This window comes from Pelodiscus sinensis, chromosome 3 (assembly GCF_049634645.1).
Source record: "Pelodiscus sinensis isolate JC-2024 chromosome 3, ASM4963464v1, whole genome shotgun sequence".
NCBI lineage: Eukaryota > Metazoa > Chordata > Testudines > Trionychidae > Pelodiscus > Pelodiscus sinensis.
In genome coordinates, this window is record NC_134713.1 from 118,163,618 (window position 1) to 118,178,273 (window position 14,656).

Sequence of the window (14,656 nt, forward strand, 5' to 3'; positions counted from 1 at the left end):
GGGATTGCTGGGTCCCAGCTCATACTGAGTCCAGCAGCCCCTGTCCGCCGCCAGCAGAGACTGCTCTGGCACCAGCCCCTGTTCATGGCACCCAAGGCTCATCGGTTAACCTTCACGGTTATACACAAGGCCCCACCCATGGTATTGCCTCTGTATCAGAGGCAGCAGCATGGTGGGGGGTGGGCACATGGGAGCCAGTGCTTGTAGGGAGCCAGCTTTTAAGCAGGCTCCCTGCAAGTACCAGATCCAGAGGAGTTGCCTGACCCCCTGAGCTGCTGCCTCTGATACAGTGCAGGGTGGCAGGTGGGTCCAGTACATGCGAGAGCCAGCTTTTAAATGGGCTCTGCCTGTATATCTGCTCCCGCAGAGCCACCTGGCCCCTGCAGCCTCCCCACTGCTGCTTCTCTCGGATACAGAGGCAGCAGCGCAGGGGGCGGGGAGGGTTGCGTGTAACCACAAAGGTTAACCTATGACCCCGGGCACATCGGTTAAACGTGTACACTGTCACATCCCAGTCATGCCCAATTAATTTGAAGGTGGCTTTTTAGGAGGAAGGAATGTCCAGTAAAGACTTGCCTGAGACAACTGAACTCACTCTCCAGTGAGGTTTTCAAAATTGTAACTTACTATATAAGGGTCTGGTGCCGAAAATTAACTCCCCATGCCACCGAGACCCAAACAATAGTCTGTATTTGATAGCAAGCAGCTAGTCAGACGTTTACTGCTTCCTTGTTTGTTTTGTAATTTTCATCTCAACTGAACTAGCGGTAGGCGGAGGAGTGTGATCCCTCACAGGAAATACACGAAGAAACAGCAATATCGAGTCACAATAGACAAGAGGATTTCATCAACTGAACTTGTCCCAAAACACTTGGATCTCTGTTACTCTGCATATCTTCCGCATGTTTTCATTAAATAAAACGATTCTCTCAGAATGCAAATAATTACCACATTTTAAAGTAGTATTTCACTGACGACTTCGACATCTTTTAAAATGATTACCTGATTCCTACAGTGCAGCGGCTGATAAATATTCAGAAGAGGAGGAAATGTACTCCTCTTATAAAGCTGTAAGCTGGTTGCCATGTCCCATTACAGTTCACTACAGGTCTGCTACGAAACAGAAGATAAACAAGACAGTTAAAATAAGAGAACAATAATATTATTTGTAATTACATTAGCCAAATTTCAAAACCAACATTGAACATATTTACAAAGCTTTATATTACAAATCATTTTATTGGGAAATTACTTAGCAAGTATAATACAATTCAACTGCCTTAGTAAATTATGTTGTCTTTGAAGTAAATACTAGGTAAATGAACACGTTCTGAAGCATTACTTTTCCAGACTAGAAATGTTAAGATGCATGTAATTGGTTAATTGTGCAGTCCACAAAAATCTGTGGCCTATACAATTAATCTATAAGGGTTAGCACGGCAAGCACTCAGTCCTGGCTTGTGCCGGTTCCTGGGAGCTACCCCATTGCGGCTCTGTGCTGGAAGTAATTTAGGAGCTGGAGGCAGGCAGCATGGCTCCTAAAATACTCTTCTTGTGGAGCTGCAGCAGGTGTAGCTCCCAGGACTGGCATGAGCTGTAACTGAGCCGGGCTGCCTGTCCGCCAGCTCCTAAAATACTTTTAATGCAGAACCATAGCGGGGGTAGCTCCCGGGACCCAGCGCCAGCTAGGACTGAGCCAGGCTATGTACTGGGGTAGGGGGAAAGGGAGGAAATGCGCATCGCCAGTAGCATTAACCCATAAGCTTTTCCTAATCGGTTAATCATTTAATCAACTATATTATTACATCCCAATTCCAGACACGGATTTTTTAAAATGTTTGTGGACGGGATATTTCAAATTCCAAAAAATTGACGCCTGGACTTACTATTATCTTTATACAGACCTTGTGCAATTGCTCCCCTACCTTGACTCCACAAAAAAACCATCATTCATCCTACATTAGCTGGCAGAGTTTTACAAGGAGTTTTGAAATCTTTACAGCACTTCCAATTTTCTGTCCACTGAAACAGTAGCTAATTTTCTCCATAATTTCCAAAGGAGAAGCTGCATAGCCTTCCTTGCAAATACAGGGCCATATGCTACCCTCCACTCTCTTGCAGAAAGTAGAAAATGTAGCTCATTAGGGATCAAAAGTCTGGAGAGGGGTGTGGAGTGGCAATTTTGCTGCTTTGATCTTTTCCTCACAGACACCTCAAAACTCTCTGACCAGTAGGAATTTTACTGCTCAGAATAGAAGGAAGAATGGAAGCAGCTGCCTTCTATAGCATGCCTTCCTTCTCCATGAGTCTACGGGAATTGCTGAAAAGCTATTCATCTGGAACTTAAACTGATGGTTGAACCCAAATTAACTCTTCCGTGGTACATGCACGCACTAAGGGTGGGATATTTAGGATTTTTGGGCATTGGAGTGATTCACCAACTTTCCTGCTCGGTACCGTTTAATATTGTAAATGCATTAACTCTCTCAATGCCCAACTTTTTTTTGTCTAGGCATGCACACTGCAGCCTCATTCTTGACATCCAGATGCCTAACCCCTACCTGAGCGCACACTGCAATATCTAATTATTAATAGGTGTCTGGTCATCTGTCTCCTGCATGCTCCCCAAAGCAATTCACAATCCAAGATATACATTCAGTTGTCCTGTCCAGCAGGTGGACTCTGAGCATAACTACCACCTACCACCTTGGTTCATTCAGGCAAACTCATACAAAATAGCGGGCTGGGGAGCCTGAAGACGACAACTTCCCTTCTCTTTAGCCTGCAGCAGGGATGGGCAATAATTTTTGATGGGGGCCCACTCCAAGAATTTGGAAAGTGGTCAAGGGCCACACTCTTCCGTGATATTAATGAAGGAGGTGCAGGGTCTGGGATGGAGGTTAGGTGCAGAAAGGAGCTTGGGGTAAGGGAGGGCGTTTGGGTGGAGGAAATGCTTATAATGTGGAGCACTGCACTGAGCTGCAGGGGGTTGGATTGTGACCTAGGGCAGGGAATTGGGATACAGGAGGAGGTACAGGGGAGTGATGTGCAGGGGTTTAGGTTGTGAGCTAGGGCAGGGGACTGGGGTGTCAGATCTGGGAGGTATGGGTGCAGGAGGGGGGCAGAGGATTTGGTAAGTAGAGTAGGGGATAGGAATGGGAGGCAGAGGGTTGAGGGAGGGAGGGGCTGCCGTGCCTGAGACAGGCTCTGTCCAGGACACTTACTAGCCAGCAGCCCAGTACTTACCTGAAGCAGCCTCCCTGCCTGCCCCGCCCTGCACAGGCTGCAGCCATGTGTTCTGAGAACTAGCCCCAGAGGGGGAGGGGGTTGGTGCTTCTTGGCTGCCTGTTACTGAAACAGGTAGCTCCCACTGGCCAGCTTCTGACCAAAACAGGCCAATGGGATTGTGGTGGGGGTGGGAGCAGAGCCAAAACCCTTCCCCCTTCCCTTCCAGGCTCACAGATTTTAAAGCAAAACCACTCGACAACTGGATTTCTGAGTGACATGGTGTAATGGACCGGGCCAGGTCTGGGCACAGCTGAGGGCATCCGCTCAGAGTGAATTCCTCAAATTCGGGGCTCCTTACAGCGCCCATACTGGAGACCTTCCCAAACAGGCCACAAACCAGTCCCACACAGCGCTTCAGCCGCCTGCCTCAAACCTCACGAGGAAAACCCCTCCGACACCACAGCAATATCCGTGCCCCGGATAGCCCCGGCCCTCATACACAGGTGAGGGGTCTCAGAACCCAATCCACCTACCCCGAACAAGTTCTGTCCGGTTCCAAGAAACCAGCCACAATTCCCAGGTTAATTTACCCTCTAGATCTTACCCACAAATCACGCTGAGCCAATCCTTTAGAATCTAACATCTAAAGGTTTATTAGTACAAGAAAGAAAAGCACAAGAGTAAGGTTGCTAAAGTATCATACGTTACATGCAGCGAATCTCCCAGTTATCGATGCAGGCTTGCAACAGAGATCTTATAGCTGCTGGCTTAAAAGTCCTTGGTGCTCGTCCTATGCCAGGACGGGGCTACAGTTCTTCCCGGCTCATGAAACCCTGCGAGGCCGCATCCGGGGTCAGGAGCAGAGCTGGAGACAAACATGGCAAACACCTCCCCTCCTGGTTTCTTCCAAGCTGGCTAGAGTCCCATGGCCAGTGGCCAGGTGTGTCTTTGGCCTTCAGAGATGCATTGTTCCCTGGAGACTTGCTCATTAGCATGTCCATAGGCAAACATTCCTAGGCCATTACTCAACCACATTCAGAGAAACTTCCAGTCTCCATCCAGAGCACATATTCATAACTCCACACACAGACATTATACAAATATATGAAGAGCATATACAGAACCAGGAGAAAGTAAGCTTTTGTTTAATACCTCACATGGCCCCCTTTCTACCGATTTTTGGGGCGAACAACCCGCCCACGGGTGCAGCAGTGACCTGGCTGCTCCCCTCAAAATCCAATAACGTGACACATGGAGGTGGGACAAAGTAAGCGGGAACCTGCCTGGGGCTCCCTGCAGTGCCTATGGGCCAGATCTGGTGGCTTGGTGGCCTGTATTTTGCCCAGGCCTGGCCTACTCTATAAGACCGATATCCAGGATGTAGGAAACCCTCATTCAAATCCTCACCTCTGCCTAATGGGCAGAAAGGATTTCCACAGCATCTGCCATCACTCGAGGAAGTGTCTTTCCCATGAAGCTAGAGAGGGCAGAGTCTGTCTGGAAGGGAGATTGGTGACAGAAGAGAGTGTGGGGTGTGAGTATGAGAGGGAGTTTGGGACAAGAAGGGAGTTGGGAGGCTAACGCAGAAGAGGTGAGAATGCAGCCAGAAAGCTAGCTGGGGAGGAAGGCAAACAAGTGGGGAGTAAAGGAAACTGTAACTTCTGCAAAGTGTAACCCGCCCCTTATCTCTTCCCTCTGCTCCAGCCTCTCTCCCCTCAGTCCCATGATCCCTCCCAGCCTGCTGCACTTCAGTGGGGGCAGAAAGAACCCTGCCCTGGCTTTTAAAAGGCAGAATATGCATTGAAAATGAAGGGCAGCCTTCCCCATGCTCAGCACGTGATCTGCAGCCAGAGTCTCTGGGGCGGGAGCAGCTCCGCGGCGACTGGAAGGCACGGCAGTGGCTCGAGCAGGAAGGGACAGGGCCGAAGCTCCTGGGCGCTTCAACCCGCCCGCTCAGTCAGACCCGAAGAGCATGAAACGGCTTCCCCACGAGAGAGCTGCATCCTGGCCACGCCCCCGTTTGGAGATTGGCCCCCACATGCGGGCTCTGCTACCCCCCACCGCCTCTGGTCGCCCCGGCCGGACACTCGCTCACTTTCACTGGGCTGGGGCAGCAGGTTGGGGGGTGGATTGGAGCTGGGGCTTAGGTGTTGAGAGTATGGGAGGGGGTGTTGGGCTGAGCCTCTGGCAGAAGCTTGGGATGCAAGCACTGGGGGAGGGGACTTTGGGTGTAGGAAACGACTCAGGACTGGTGCAGGGTATTGGAGTGCAGCAGGAGGGGGCCCTCTGGAAGGGAGTAGAGTGGTGGAGGGAGTTGAGGGTTGGGGTAGGGAGCTAGGGTGCATGAGGGAATGTGGGGTATGGGCTCTGGGAGGGAGTTTAGATGGGGGAGTTTCTAAGCACTGAGGCAGAGGATTAGGGTGCAGGAAGGGGAGCAAGAAGGGAGTGCCAGCCAGGCAGCACTTACCTCAGGTAGCTCCCAGAAAAGCCACCATGCCACGTCCCAGGCTCAAGGATGGCCAGGCAGCTCTGCATGCTGCCGCTGCACACAGGCACTGCCTTCAAAGCTCCCTCCCAGTGGCTGTGATTACAAGCAAAGGGGACTGCGGTCTCAGCACTCGTGACAGAGTGCACACTGAAAGCTCCCGAGCCATACCTGAGCCTAGGCACCGGACATGCTGCTGCTTGATTCTGGAAGACACACAGGGCTTGCCTGCTCTGCTGCACCACCAGATTTTTAGTAGCCTAAAATCTTCCAGATGGTTTTCAGTAGTTTCTGTGGGAGACCAAAGTCAATTCTGGGAGATTTCCAGCCAGTCCAGGAGGGTTGGCAACCCTAGAGAAAAAGAAAGCTCCTCTGGCTCTCGCTCCCTGTGCAGCCAGAGAAGGTATCAGCCCCCTAGCCGATCACTTTGTGCTGCAATGAAACCCTAGCTATGACAACCAAGTAGTTTTGATTAGCACAGCTTTGTTAGAGTGAGGGTATACACCATATTTCTTCCAAGTCATGTATTTAATGTGCCTCTGCAACAGCCCTCACATTTAAATGCTTGTACATGTCCATGCATCCCACCCAGAATCTTTGTCTTCTGACAGTGCCTGGTACCAGATAAGTCAGAGAGAGTGAAGAGAACAGGATCCATTTCCTGTTTGCCAGGCACAGCTAATAATAGTCAAAGCTTTAGGGACACCTGCAGCGTGCGGTTAGATCCCTGACCATCTTGCCTAATACTTACAGTATTCAAACTGTTATTGCTGATATCTAGCAGTGCTGTGGCACTCGTTGTTGATAGTGTTCCTGTTATCTTCCTGTTATCTCTCAAAATCAACTGCATTGTGATCTTCAAATAGTTACGTGCCATTTTACAACTTACCTTTCTTTTATTTAGGAAACGCACTAGTACAAACGTTTACTCATTTGCATGGGATATATTTTTGCAAGTGTTGTTAAAGATCCAAAGTCAGGGATCAGGAACCTTTGCTGGGTCAGGGGCAGCAGACCCACAGAAAAGTCGGTCAGGGGCTGTACACAAGTGAGAAGCGCAACAAAAGCAGTCCACTCTAACAGTTGCACAAAAGGGCTTATTCCTGAGCGGGAAAGCGTCAGAGTTTTGGTGCAAGAAGCCCTGATTTCTTACATTAGAACAGCAGTTTGTTTGCACAAAAACACGCAGCCAGTGTACACAGGCGGCAAGCTTTTGCGCAAGAGCAGCTGCTTTTGCGCAAGATCGCATCAGTGTAGACACACCCAGGCTGCTCCCACAGGGTACTCTGGCCCACCACCAGCAGGAGCTCCTCCAGCCCGTCCAGTGCAGGCAGTACCTGTAGTGGGGAGGGGAGAAAGAAGTAGGTTGGTAGGCAGAGGCTGCTTTGGCATGGGGGAACTACAGACAGATCATGTTTCCTTGGGCTGGGAAACCCATGAACAGAGGGGCCATGTCAACACTGGCGTGTTCTCATGCAAAAATTCTTCCAGAAGAGAGCGTCTACACTGGCATGTGCTTTTCCACAAGAGATATGCGCGAGAGCATCCAAGCCATTTTAACCATCGGGCTTTCTTGCACAAGAAATTCATGTTGCCTGTCTACACCGGCCTTTTGCGCAAGAACAGTTGCGGAAAAGAAGCGTCAGAGTTCTGGCACAAGAAGCCCTTATTTCATACATTAGAACATCAGTTTACTTGCACAAGAACACGTGGCCAGTGTAGACACAGCCAGGCTGCTTCCACAGGGTACTCTGGCCCATCACCAGCAGGAGCTGCTCCAGCCCATCCAGCTCAGACAGTGCCTGTAGTGGGGAGAGGAGAAAGAGGTAGAGTGGTAGGCAGAGGCTGCTTTGGCTAAGTGGTATTATTTTCCAGATATATTTTTAAAAAACTAAGAGTTTCGGTCCAAATTTGTTCCAAATTACAGTTTTCAACTCAGAAAATGTTTTTTCAAAACAGGAAAAGCTGTGCGCTGCAATACTGTATGGGACCTGGCTGAATGTGCATTACCTAACTTCTCAGTAACATATTTTAGGGTGTAATTCAGCCCAAGTTGAAAATATTTAAAATTGAAGTATCATAAATGTTTACCATTCTTTTTGGTGCTTTTTTTAAAAAAAGCACAGTAAAATGTCTTTGGATGTAGCTGTAGCTTCTGTAGTTAGTTTTGCACATAGACTCACATAGGATATAAAAGGCTACCTCTATATGAGAATGTAAACTTTGCAATGTACCATAGTGGCTAGTTCTTAAGTTTGCCAAGGGTTGGTGAGGCAGTTTGCACAACAGGATGCTGATGGAAGGACTGACTGTACCATTGCAACTGTTCCAGTGCAGCACTGATGACGGATAGACATGCATACGGAAAATGCAATCTAATCTATACACTCTTTATGACAATTGTGTCCATGGATTTTATAGGGGTGCTAAGGATTTCATATGGGGTTACACATGGAGATACAACCTTTGCCATTTGCAATGAATTGTGGAGTCCAAAATGTATCAATTATCTTTGCGGCCCAAATAAAAATGCTGGCACGACTAAGCAAAATTAAGCACAAATCACTGATACCAGAAAAGTGGCTAAGTGGAGCTTAACTATTGTTCATTATATTATCCACTAGGGATGTAACTGTGTAGTCAATTAACCAATAAGCAAAAGCAAAAGTGTAGGTTAATGCTATAGACAACATGTATTCCCCAGTCCTGCCAGTACATTTTTTAGCTTGCTGGCCAGCAGTCTGGCTCAGTTCCAGCTCACACCAGGTCTGGAAGCTTGGGCCCCTCCTACATGGGGGCTGCTGCCTCTTTATCTGAGGCAGCAGAACAGGGTAATAGGCAGCTGGTCTGAGAAGGGAGATTTTTTTTAACCCCTTCCAGCCCAGCTCCAGCCTGATAAAGAGGCAGCAGTGTGGAATGGCAAGGGGCTCCTTGGGAATTTGGAGCCTGTGTATTTGGGGCATGGAATTGGCCTGAAACAACAGGGTGACTTGGAAATCCATTAATGAGTATCCAGGCAGAGTAACGTGTTCTCCAAGAGGTTTCTGTGTGTTGCCTTTTAGGATATCTGATTTGTGTCCATTGACTCTTGTAAATCTATTCACTGTTTTTTTACTCCTCCCTCATCCTCCTCCCACCCCCCCCGGCTTTCCTTATTTATTCTTGGATCTAGACTTTTAATAATCCAGTGACTTAAAGAAGTGGATATTGCCCACCAAAGCTCACGATACCATCTACTAGACTATTTGTTGTTTTTTAAACAGATACACACTAACTTGGCTACTCCTCTGAAGATCTTAAAAGATTACAACAAAAACTACATGGTGTTTCCCACTTAAGGATAATATTAGGTGAAATCCTGGTTCCTTTAAAATCTATGATACAACTTCCTCTGACCACAGTGAAGCCAGGATGTCACACACTCGATTTTACTGTTACAGCATATTTGATAAATTCAAGTTAACATGTTCATACCTGTTTAATAAAATGTATTTCTTGTGAAAGAGGTTTGCCATAGCATCTTAGAAAATTCATCAGTAAATTCTTAAATTATTGAATTATAGTATTGTTGTGGCAACAAGTAGTTGAGAAGGCTATTTAATCATCTTATTTTCACACCCTTCACTTTTTTTAAAGACTTACCCTTTCAGAGGCTGTATTGCCCTACTAACCAGGAATATTTTGGGGCATATCAAAAGACCATTATATTTACTACTTTTTTGTTTTGGCTCCCACTTGTGGGTCGCATGTTGAGCCTCGCATAAACCCAAACTGTGCCGCAGGCCGCAAATAAACGGGTTGTCCCACGGGTGGCATGTTGAGTAGCCCTGTGTTAGACCATTCATATACTGATGATGCACAATGCCTTCCTCTCCCAACCACCTCTTGCCCAAACTGTATGTCTGCTTAAGAGCTGTCTATCTTCCAGACATTTTAGTCTAAGAAGAAAATTAAAGTTATCCAACATAACCTGCCCATTCTCCGGCTCTGAATCAGCCCATTCTTATTTTTCTGTAATCACTGTTTATCTTTCAAACTCAGAACTGAATAAAATCAGATGCCTGCAACAGATTAACAGTCCCGTTCACAGTTCCCAAGGTACTGCTGTTGCAACACAACAGGCATTAATTATTTATTCAAATAAATAAAAAACGTTTCTTTCTGTACAAATACACAAAATCAATGTACCCTTCCTCTATTTAAAAGTAGTTTCTTTTAAAAAGGAAATCAAAACATTTATCCTCCTTCAGTAACTGAACACTGTCTTGAGTCTCTGTATTGCATAGAGGATTTTGTTTTCTTTTTGTTTGACTGCCCTTGGTTATTTAATACAAAGACACTTGCGTGATAGTTTCTGATAAAGGCTCTATAGTTTTAGCAAGTTTCTCCATCTTCTCCTCCCTAACCAGACCCAGAAATGGAAAACAATGCCTGCAAGTGTCAGGAGTCAGCTTTTGCTACAAAGAACACTGGCATGAATATGAAGCACCTGTTGTGTTACAGTAAGTTAACGAGCTGCAAACATCTCTCTGCTCACGTTTGGTCACATTTAAAAACCCCCAAAGCACAGGGGTTAACCTCCCGATCATGTCCATCATCTATCAAACTCTTGGCTCCTGCTTTCAGATGAAAAACATCCAGCATCTCAGCTGGATCGGGAGAAGCATGTGTGCAACACTGATTAGTCTGCCCCAATTGTTTCTCTTCCCAAATGCCACAACGTGTGAAAGAAAATACACAGGCCATAGCAACTATGAATATTTATTTGTTCTCCCCCCCACACTCCCCCCGTTTCCGTAAAACAGACCCCTGTGAGTCCCCATGCATTTTGCAGGGACAGCTGTCCCTCGCCTCTGTCTGGGCAGAGTAAGTCCGTTTCCCCTCAGGTTAAACCTGGCACCGATACTCTGATGGGATGGTCAGAAGACCAGATGTTGGTGAGGATGGAGGAACTCTGCTTCCAGGCACAGCACACGGGCAGCCATGGCTCTTGCCGTGAGGAGCGACAGGAAGATGGATCTCTGCCCCTCAGGCTCAGTGGTCATAGTGGTGGGGCAGAGTTCCCAGCCTGTCCTCTTGCTTTGCTTTCTCCGCCCCACACAGCCACTCCATGCACCTGCACAGCAGCTCCTGGTCCATGACCCCCGGCATCGGATCCTCATCATACTCCTCGTCGTCATAGCGGTTCTGGTCATTAAGGAACGAGATCTTCATAAAGGACGTGAGGTCCATGCCGGCTCTGCTCTGGGAGCCCGGCAGGAGCCCGGTGCCAATGAAGGGGTTCATCCACCCCCACTCATTCTGGTGATGACGCAGCAGCAGCCAGGTCGCGTCAGCTGACAGTTTAATTCTGTACTTCGTCGTGGGGACTGCAGCCTCCGGCCTCGCCGCCTTGCCTGGGTTCCTGATGGAGCGACCACGGTTGAGAGTTGGGCTCGACTTCCGTGGCTGCTGCGGCGGCTGTAGCTGTAGCTGTTGCTGCTGGGAGGTGCAGAGGTGGGAGTTGGGCAAGGGGCCAGTGTCTGCCTGGGGCGCCCAATGCACTTTCCTCTCTCTGGGCGGCAGTGCTGACTTCATAGGCACCACCTGCTTTTTAGGCTGCTCGTGGATGGTGGTGGGGCCAGAGGCCGCAGCAGCGGGAGGCCGGATGGGTAGTAGGGGCATGGCAGTGCCGCGTGACCCCTCTGCTCCACCTGCCAGCTCAGCAGCCAGCTTCGCTCGGGGCCAGCGGAACTGATCTTTCTCCGGGCTTGAGATTCCCTCCTGTACGGGAGAACAGCCCTGCTGCAACCGGCGGTGGCCCCGGCTCCATGAGTTGGACAGGCGACGGCAGTAGGGCTGAGCCGGATGAGTGGGTGTGGGGGCAGGAGGAGCGGGTGGTGGGGCCAGGGAAGCACTCGCGTGGGAAGGCTGTGACATCCCCCGGGAGGGCAGTGGCACCACCACACGGGCGAGCTGAGATGTCCCTAGGGAGAGCTGCGGTACCATTACACAGGCAGGCTGCGATGTCCCATGGGAGGGCTGTGACACCACCACCCAGGAGAACTGCAATGCCCCCTGGAAGGGCTGTAATGCCATCCCCTGACAGGGCTGAGGCACTGTCACACTGGTGGCCTCCGGCACTGTCACACGGGTGGCCTCCGGCACTGTCACACGGGTGGGCTACGGCACTGTCACACGGGTGGGCTGCAATGCAACCACCAGAGAGGGCTTTTGCACTGTCACCCGGGAGAACTGCGATGTCTTCTGGGAGCGCTGCTTCGATGTCGTCACCCGGGAGGGCTCTTGCAACGTCACTTGAGAAGGCTGTGACATACCCCGGAAGAGCTGCAATGCCACCATCCGAGAGGGCTGCGACTTCCCCCTGGAGAGCTGCAACACCACCATCTGGGAGGGCTGCGATGTCCCCCGTGCTGGAGTTGGAACACCACTGAAAAAGAGGGGATGGGTTAAAATAGTATTCCAAGAAGAGACAAGTCTGACAGAGCAAGAGATGTCAAAAGATAATCCCAGAAACATTCACAAAAACAAAACACTATAGGCAGTTTGACCAAGGCTGAAGCATTTACAGCTCTGAAATTGTAGAGAGACTCATAGTTTAGCTGCTAATACTCTGGCACCGACCAGTATTTTCACACCCCTAGGGCACATACTACTGCTCTTCTACTGCACTCCTTGGTGCAGAGGGGAACTGCTTTTTACATTTTAAAACAGTCATTTACACTCGACATCTTTTGATTGTGATTAGTCCATGTTATTTAGAAATAAGTTATTTCGAAATATCTCCTCTTTGTGAAGAAGAATAACTCTTAACTATTTTGAAATAATGGGGGTATTTTGAAATAAGCTTATTTCACCACAGGCTTGGTAGTGTGGATGCTCGCCTTGTTATTTTGAAATAACGCCCCAGAGTAGACATGCCCTAATACATGAAAAGAACAGTGATTTTATTGTTCAGTTTTTAAAAAGAGAAATGGTTCCCTCGACTTTTCAGTCACCATTCTCTTTTGCCATTTCCTGGAAGCACTCCTCACTCTTGCAGGAGCTGTTTATAAAACTTAGCAATTATCCTTAGTTCACCCTCTTTGATAACACTTTGAGAATTAGTTCAAGACATTTGGAATCTACTACATTTAAAGCTACATGTAAGAGAGACCGAAGAAGAGAGTCAGACATTTCTTCTAAGGTCAATGGAACTGGAAAATTGTGTTACTTTTTCAGCACCTCATTCACACCTCCTTCTACCCATAACCAACAGCCTCTTTTACAGACTCTCTCAAGATCTGCTTTCTTTTGTTCCTCAATCTTAGCCTCTACCAATTAAACATGTTAGAGGGAGCTGCCACGTGCTGTGTAGCTGTGATATCAAAAAGGCTCAATGCAACAACCAAAATGAGATTTTGGAGAAGTAGATTCTTTACCCAAAGAAGGGATAACTCACATCACTACTTTCACAGCAAAATATTATTCATTAAGCTAGCTTTCCCACAATAATTCCAAGAGGCAAATCCAGCCAACTGAGCGGATGGCTAAGAAGAGAAACCAGTCAATCCTTTTTCTTACGCTGCTTGACCATGGGACAAGTTTAGAAATCTACATAAAACAATTTCCAACCATGAGCGACTGACTACGGTTCTGTTCTACAGGATGTTGCCAGTGCTAAGGGTAGTGAGGAAAAGTAGGTGAACAGCTAGGACAAGACAGCAATCAAGGTGAGATTTAAAACTGGTTAGGATGAAGGACTACACTAGTCTGCAGCAGAGACCCATGTTAACATTCACAGTGAGCATGGATAAGATCTCCCACAGGGCAGAAAGAAAAGTGGTTAGAAAAAGTTATTCGAGTAGGCCACAAAAGTAGCTGCATTACTTTTATCATACGACAATCCACAACAGCCAGTGGTTGAATACAGGCCAATACTCCACAGAAAGATTTTGCAAATGGTGATCAGATGACAGTGTAAAAATAGTAGCCACCATGCTGTTTTCTTAAGAGAAAATGCAAACCATCTCCAGGAGATCTGAGTCAACATGCACATGAAGACATGCTTGTTTAAGCTAAATCTGGAGGAGACAGAGCTACTGCTGTTGGGAAGAGGGAAACAAAGAACTTTCAGCCACCTAAACACTAGGACCTAGGCTGACTACTCTAGCTTCAGGATCCTCAGTCTTGTTATGCCTTAATAGCTGAAGTTGGAAAAAATATTTCAACCATAGCTTGTCCCTAACAATACTTTCATAGAAGCTAAGTAAAGTATATTGAGTATATTCCATATATCCACTTCATGTACATTGACCTCTCAGGCGCATTTTTTCAAAATACCAATACAATTAAAGATGCTTTAAAGCAGGGATGGGCATTAATTTTTGATGCGGAGGCCATTCCAAGTGGTCAAGGGCCACACTTCTCCATGGAGGGGATGTGGGGTCTGGAACAGAAATGGGATGCAAAGGGAGCTCAGGGTAGGGTTCTGGTGTGCAGGACAGAGTATGGGGTGTGCGGGAAGAGGATTGGGGTGCAGGAGAGAATTCTGGTCCGGAGAAGAGGTCTAGGAGGGGGTGCAGAGTTTGGGAGGGAGTTGTGACCCAGGAACAGGAGGGGGAGGGGTAGAGAGATAGTGACCTGGAACAGGAGGGATTGTGACCTAGGGCAAGGAGTTGGGGTGCCAGAATAGGCTTTGGCCAGGATGCACTTACCTAGGTGGTTCCAGGCTAGCTGCCTAATGGAACCCTGTGCCAAGTTCCCTGCCTAGCACAACCCCCGAGCTCAGCGTGGCTGCTCCATGTGCCTTTCTGTGGTGCACAGTGTGGGGGGAGGGGAAGGAGAATCTACATGCATCGCCCAGGCCCCCAGCACAATCTCTCAGCTCCCATTGGCTGGTTTCAGCAAATGTGAGCTGTGAGATCATGCTTAGGACAAGGGCAGCCAATGGGAACCAGCCAT

The 14,656-nt window shown here is 48.2% G+C and overlaps 1 protein-coding gene across 6 annotated transcripts in view; it reads right to left on the reverse strand.

The window, feature by feature from the left end:
* Positions 1 to 14,656, reverse strand: part of LOC102456693 (uncharacterized) — a 124,878-nt gene that overhangs the window by 84,472 nt on the left and 25,750 nt on the right. Inside the window, exons 1-2 of one of the 6 annotated variants that reach the window (XM_075924619.1) lie at positions 3,932 to 8,829; positions 1,003 to 1,110 (exon numbers count right to left, since the gene is read on the reverse strand). The exons of 3 other annotated variants lie outside the window; for them this stretch is intronic. In XM_075924619.1, coding sequence (XP_075780734.1) covers positions 1,003 to 1,086 — 84 coding nt within the window. In that variant the 5' untranslated portion in view covers positions 1,087 to 1,110; positions 3,932 to 8,829. Of the gene's footprint in view, positions 1 to 1,002; positions 1,114 to 3,931; positions 8,830 to 14,656 lie in introns of those variants that run through there. 2 more of the 6 variants (XM_075924617.1, XM_075924618.1) reach the window with 2 other exon arrangements.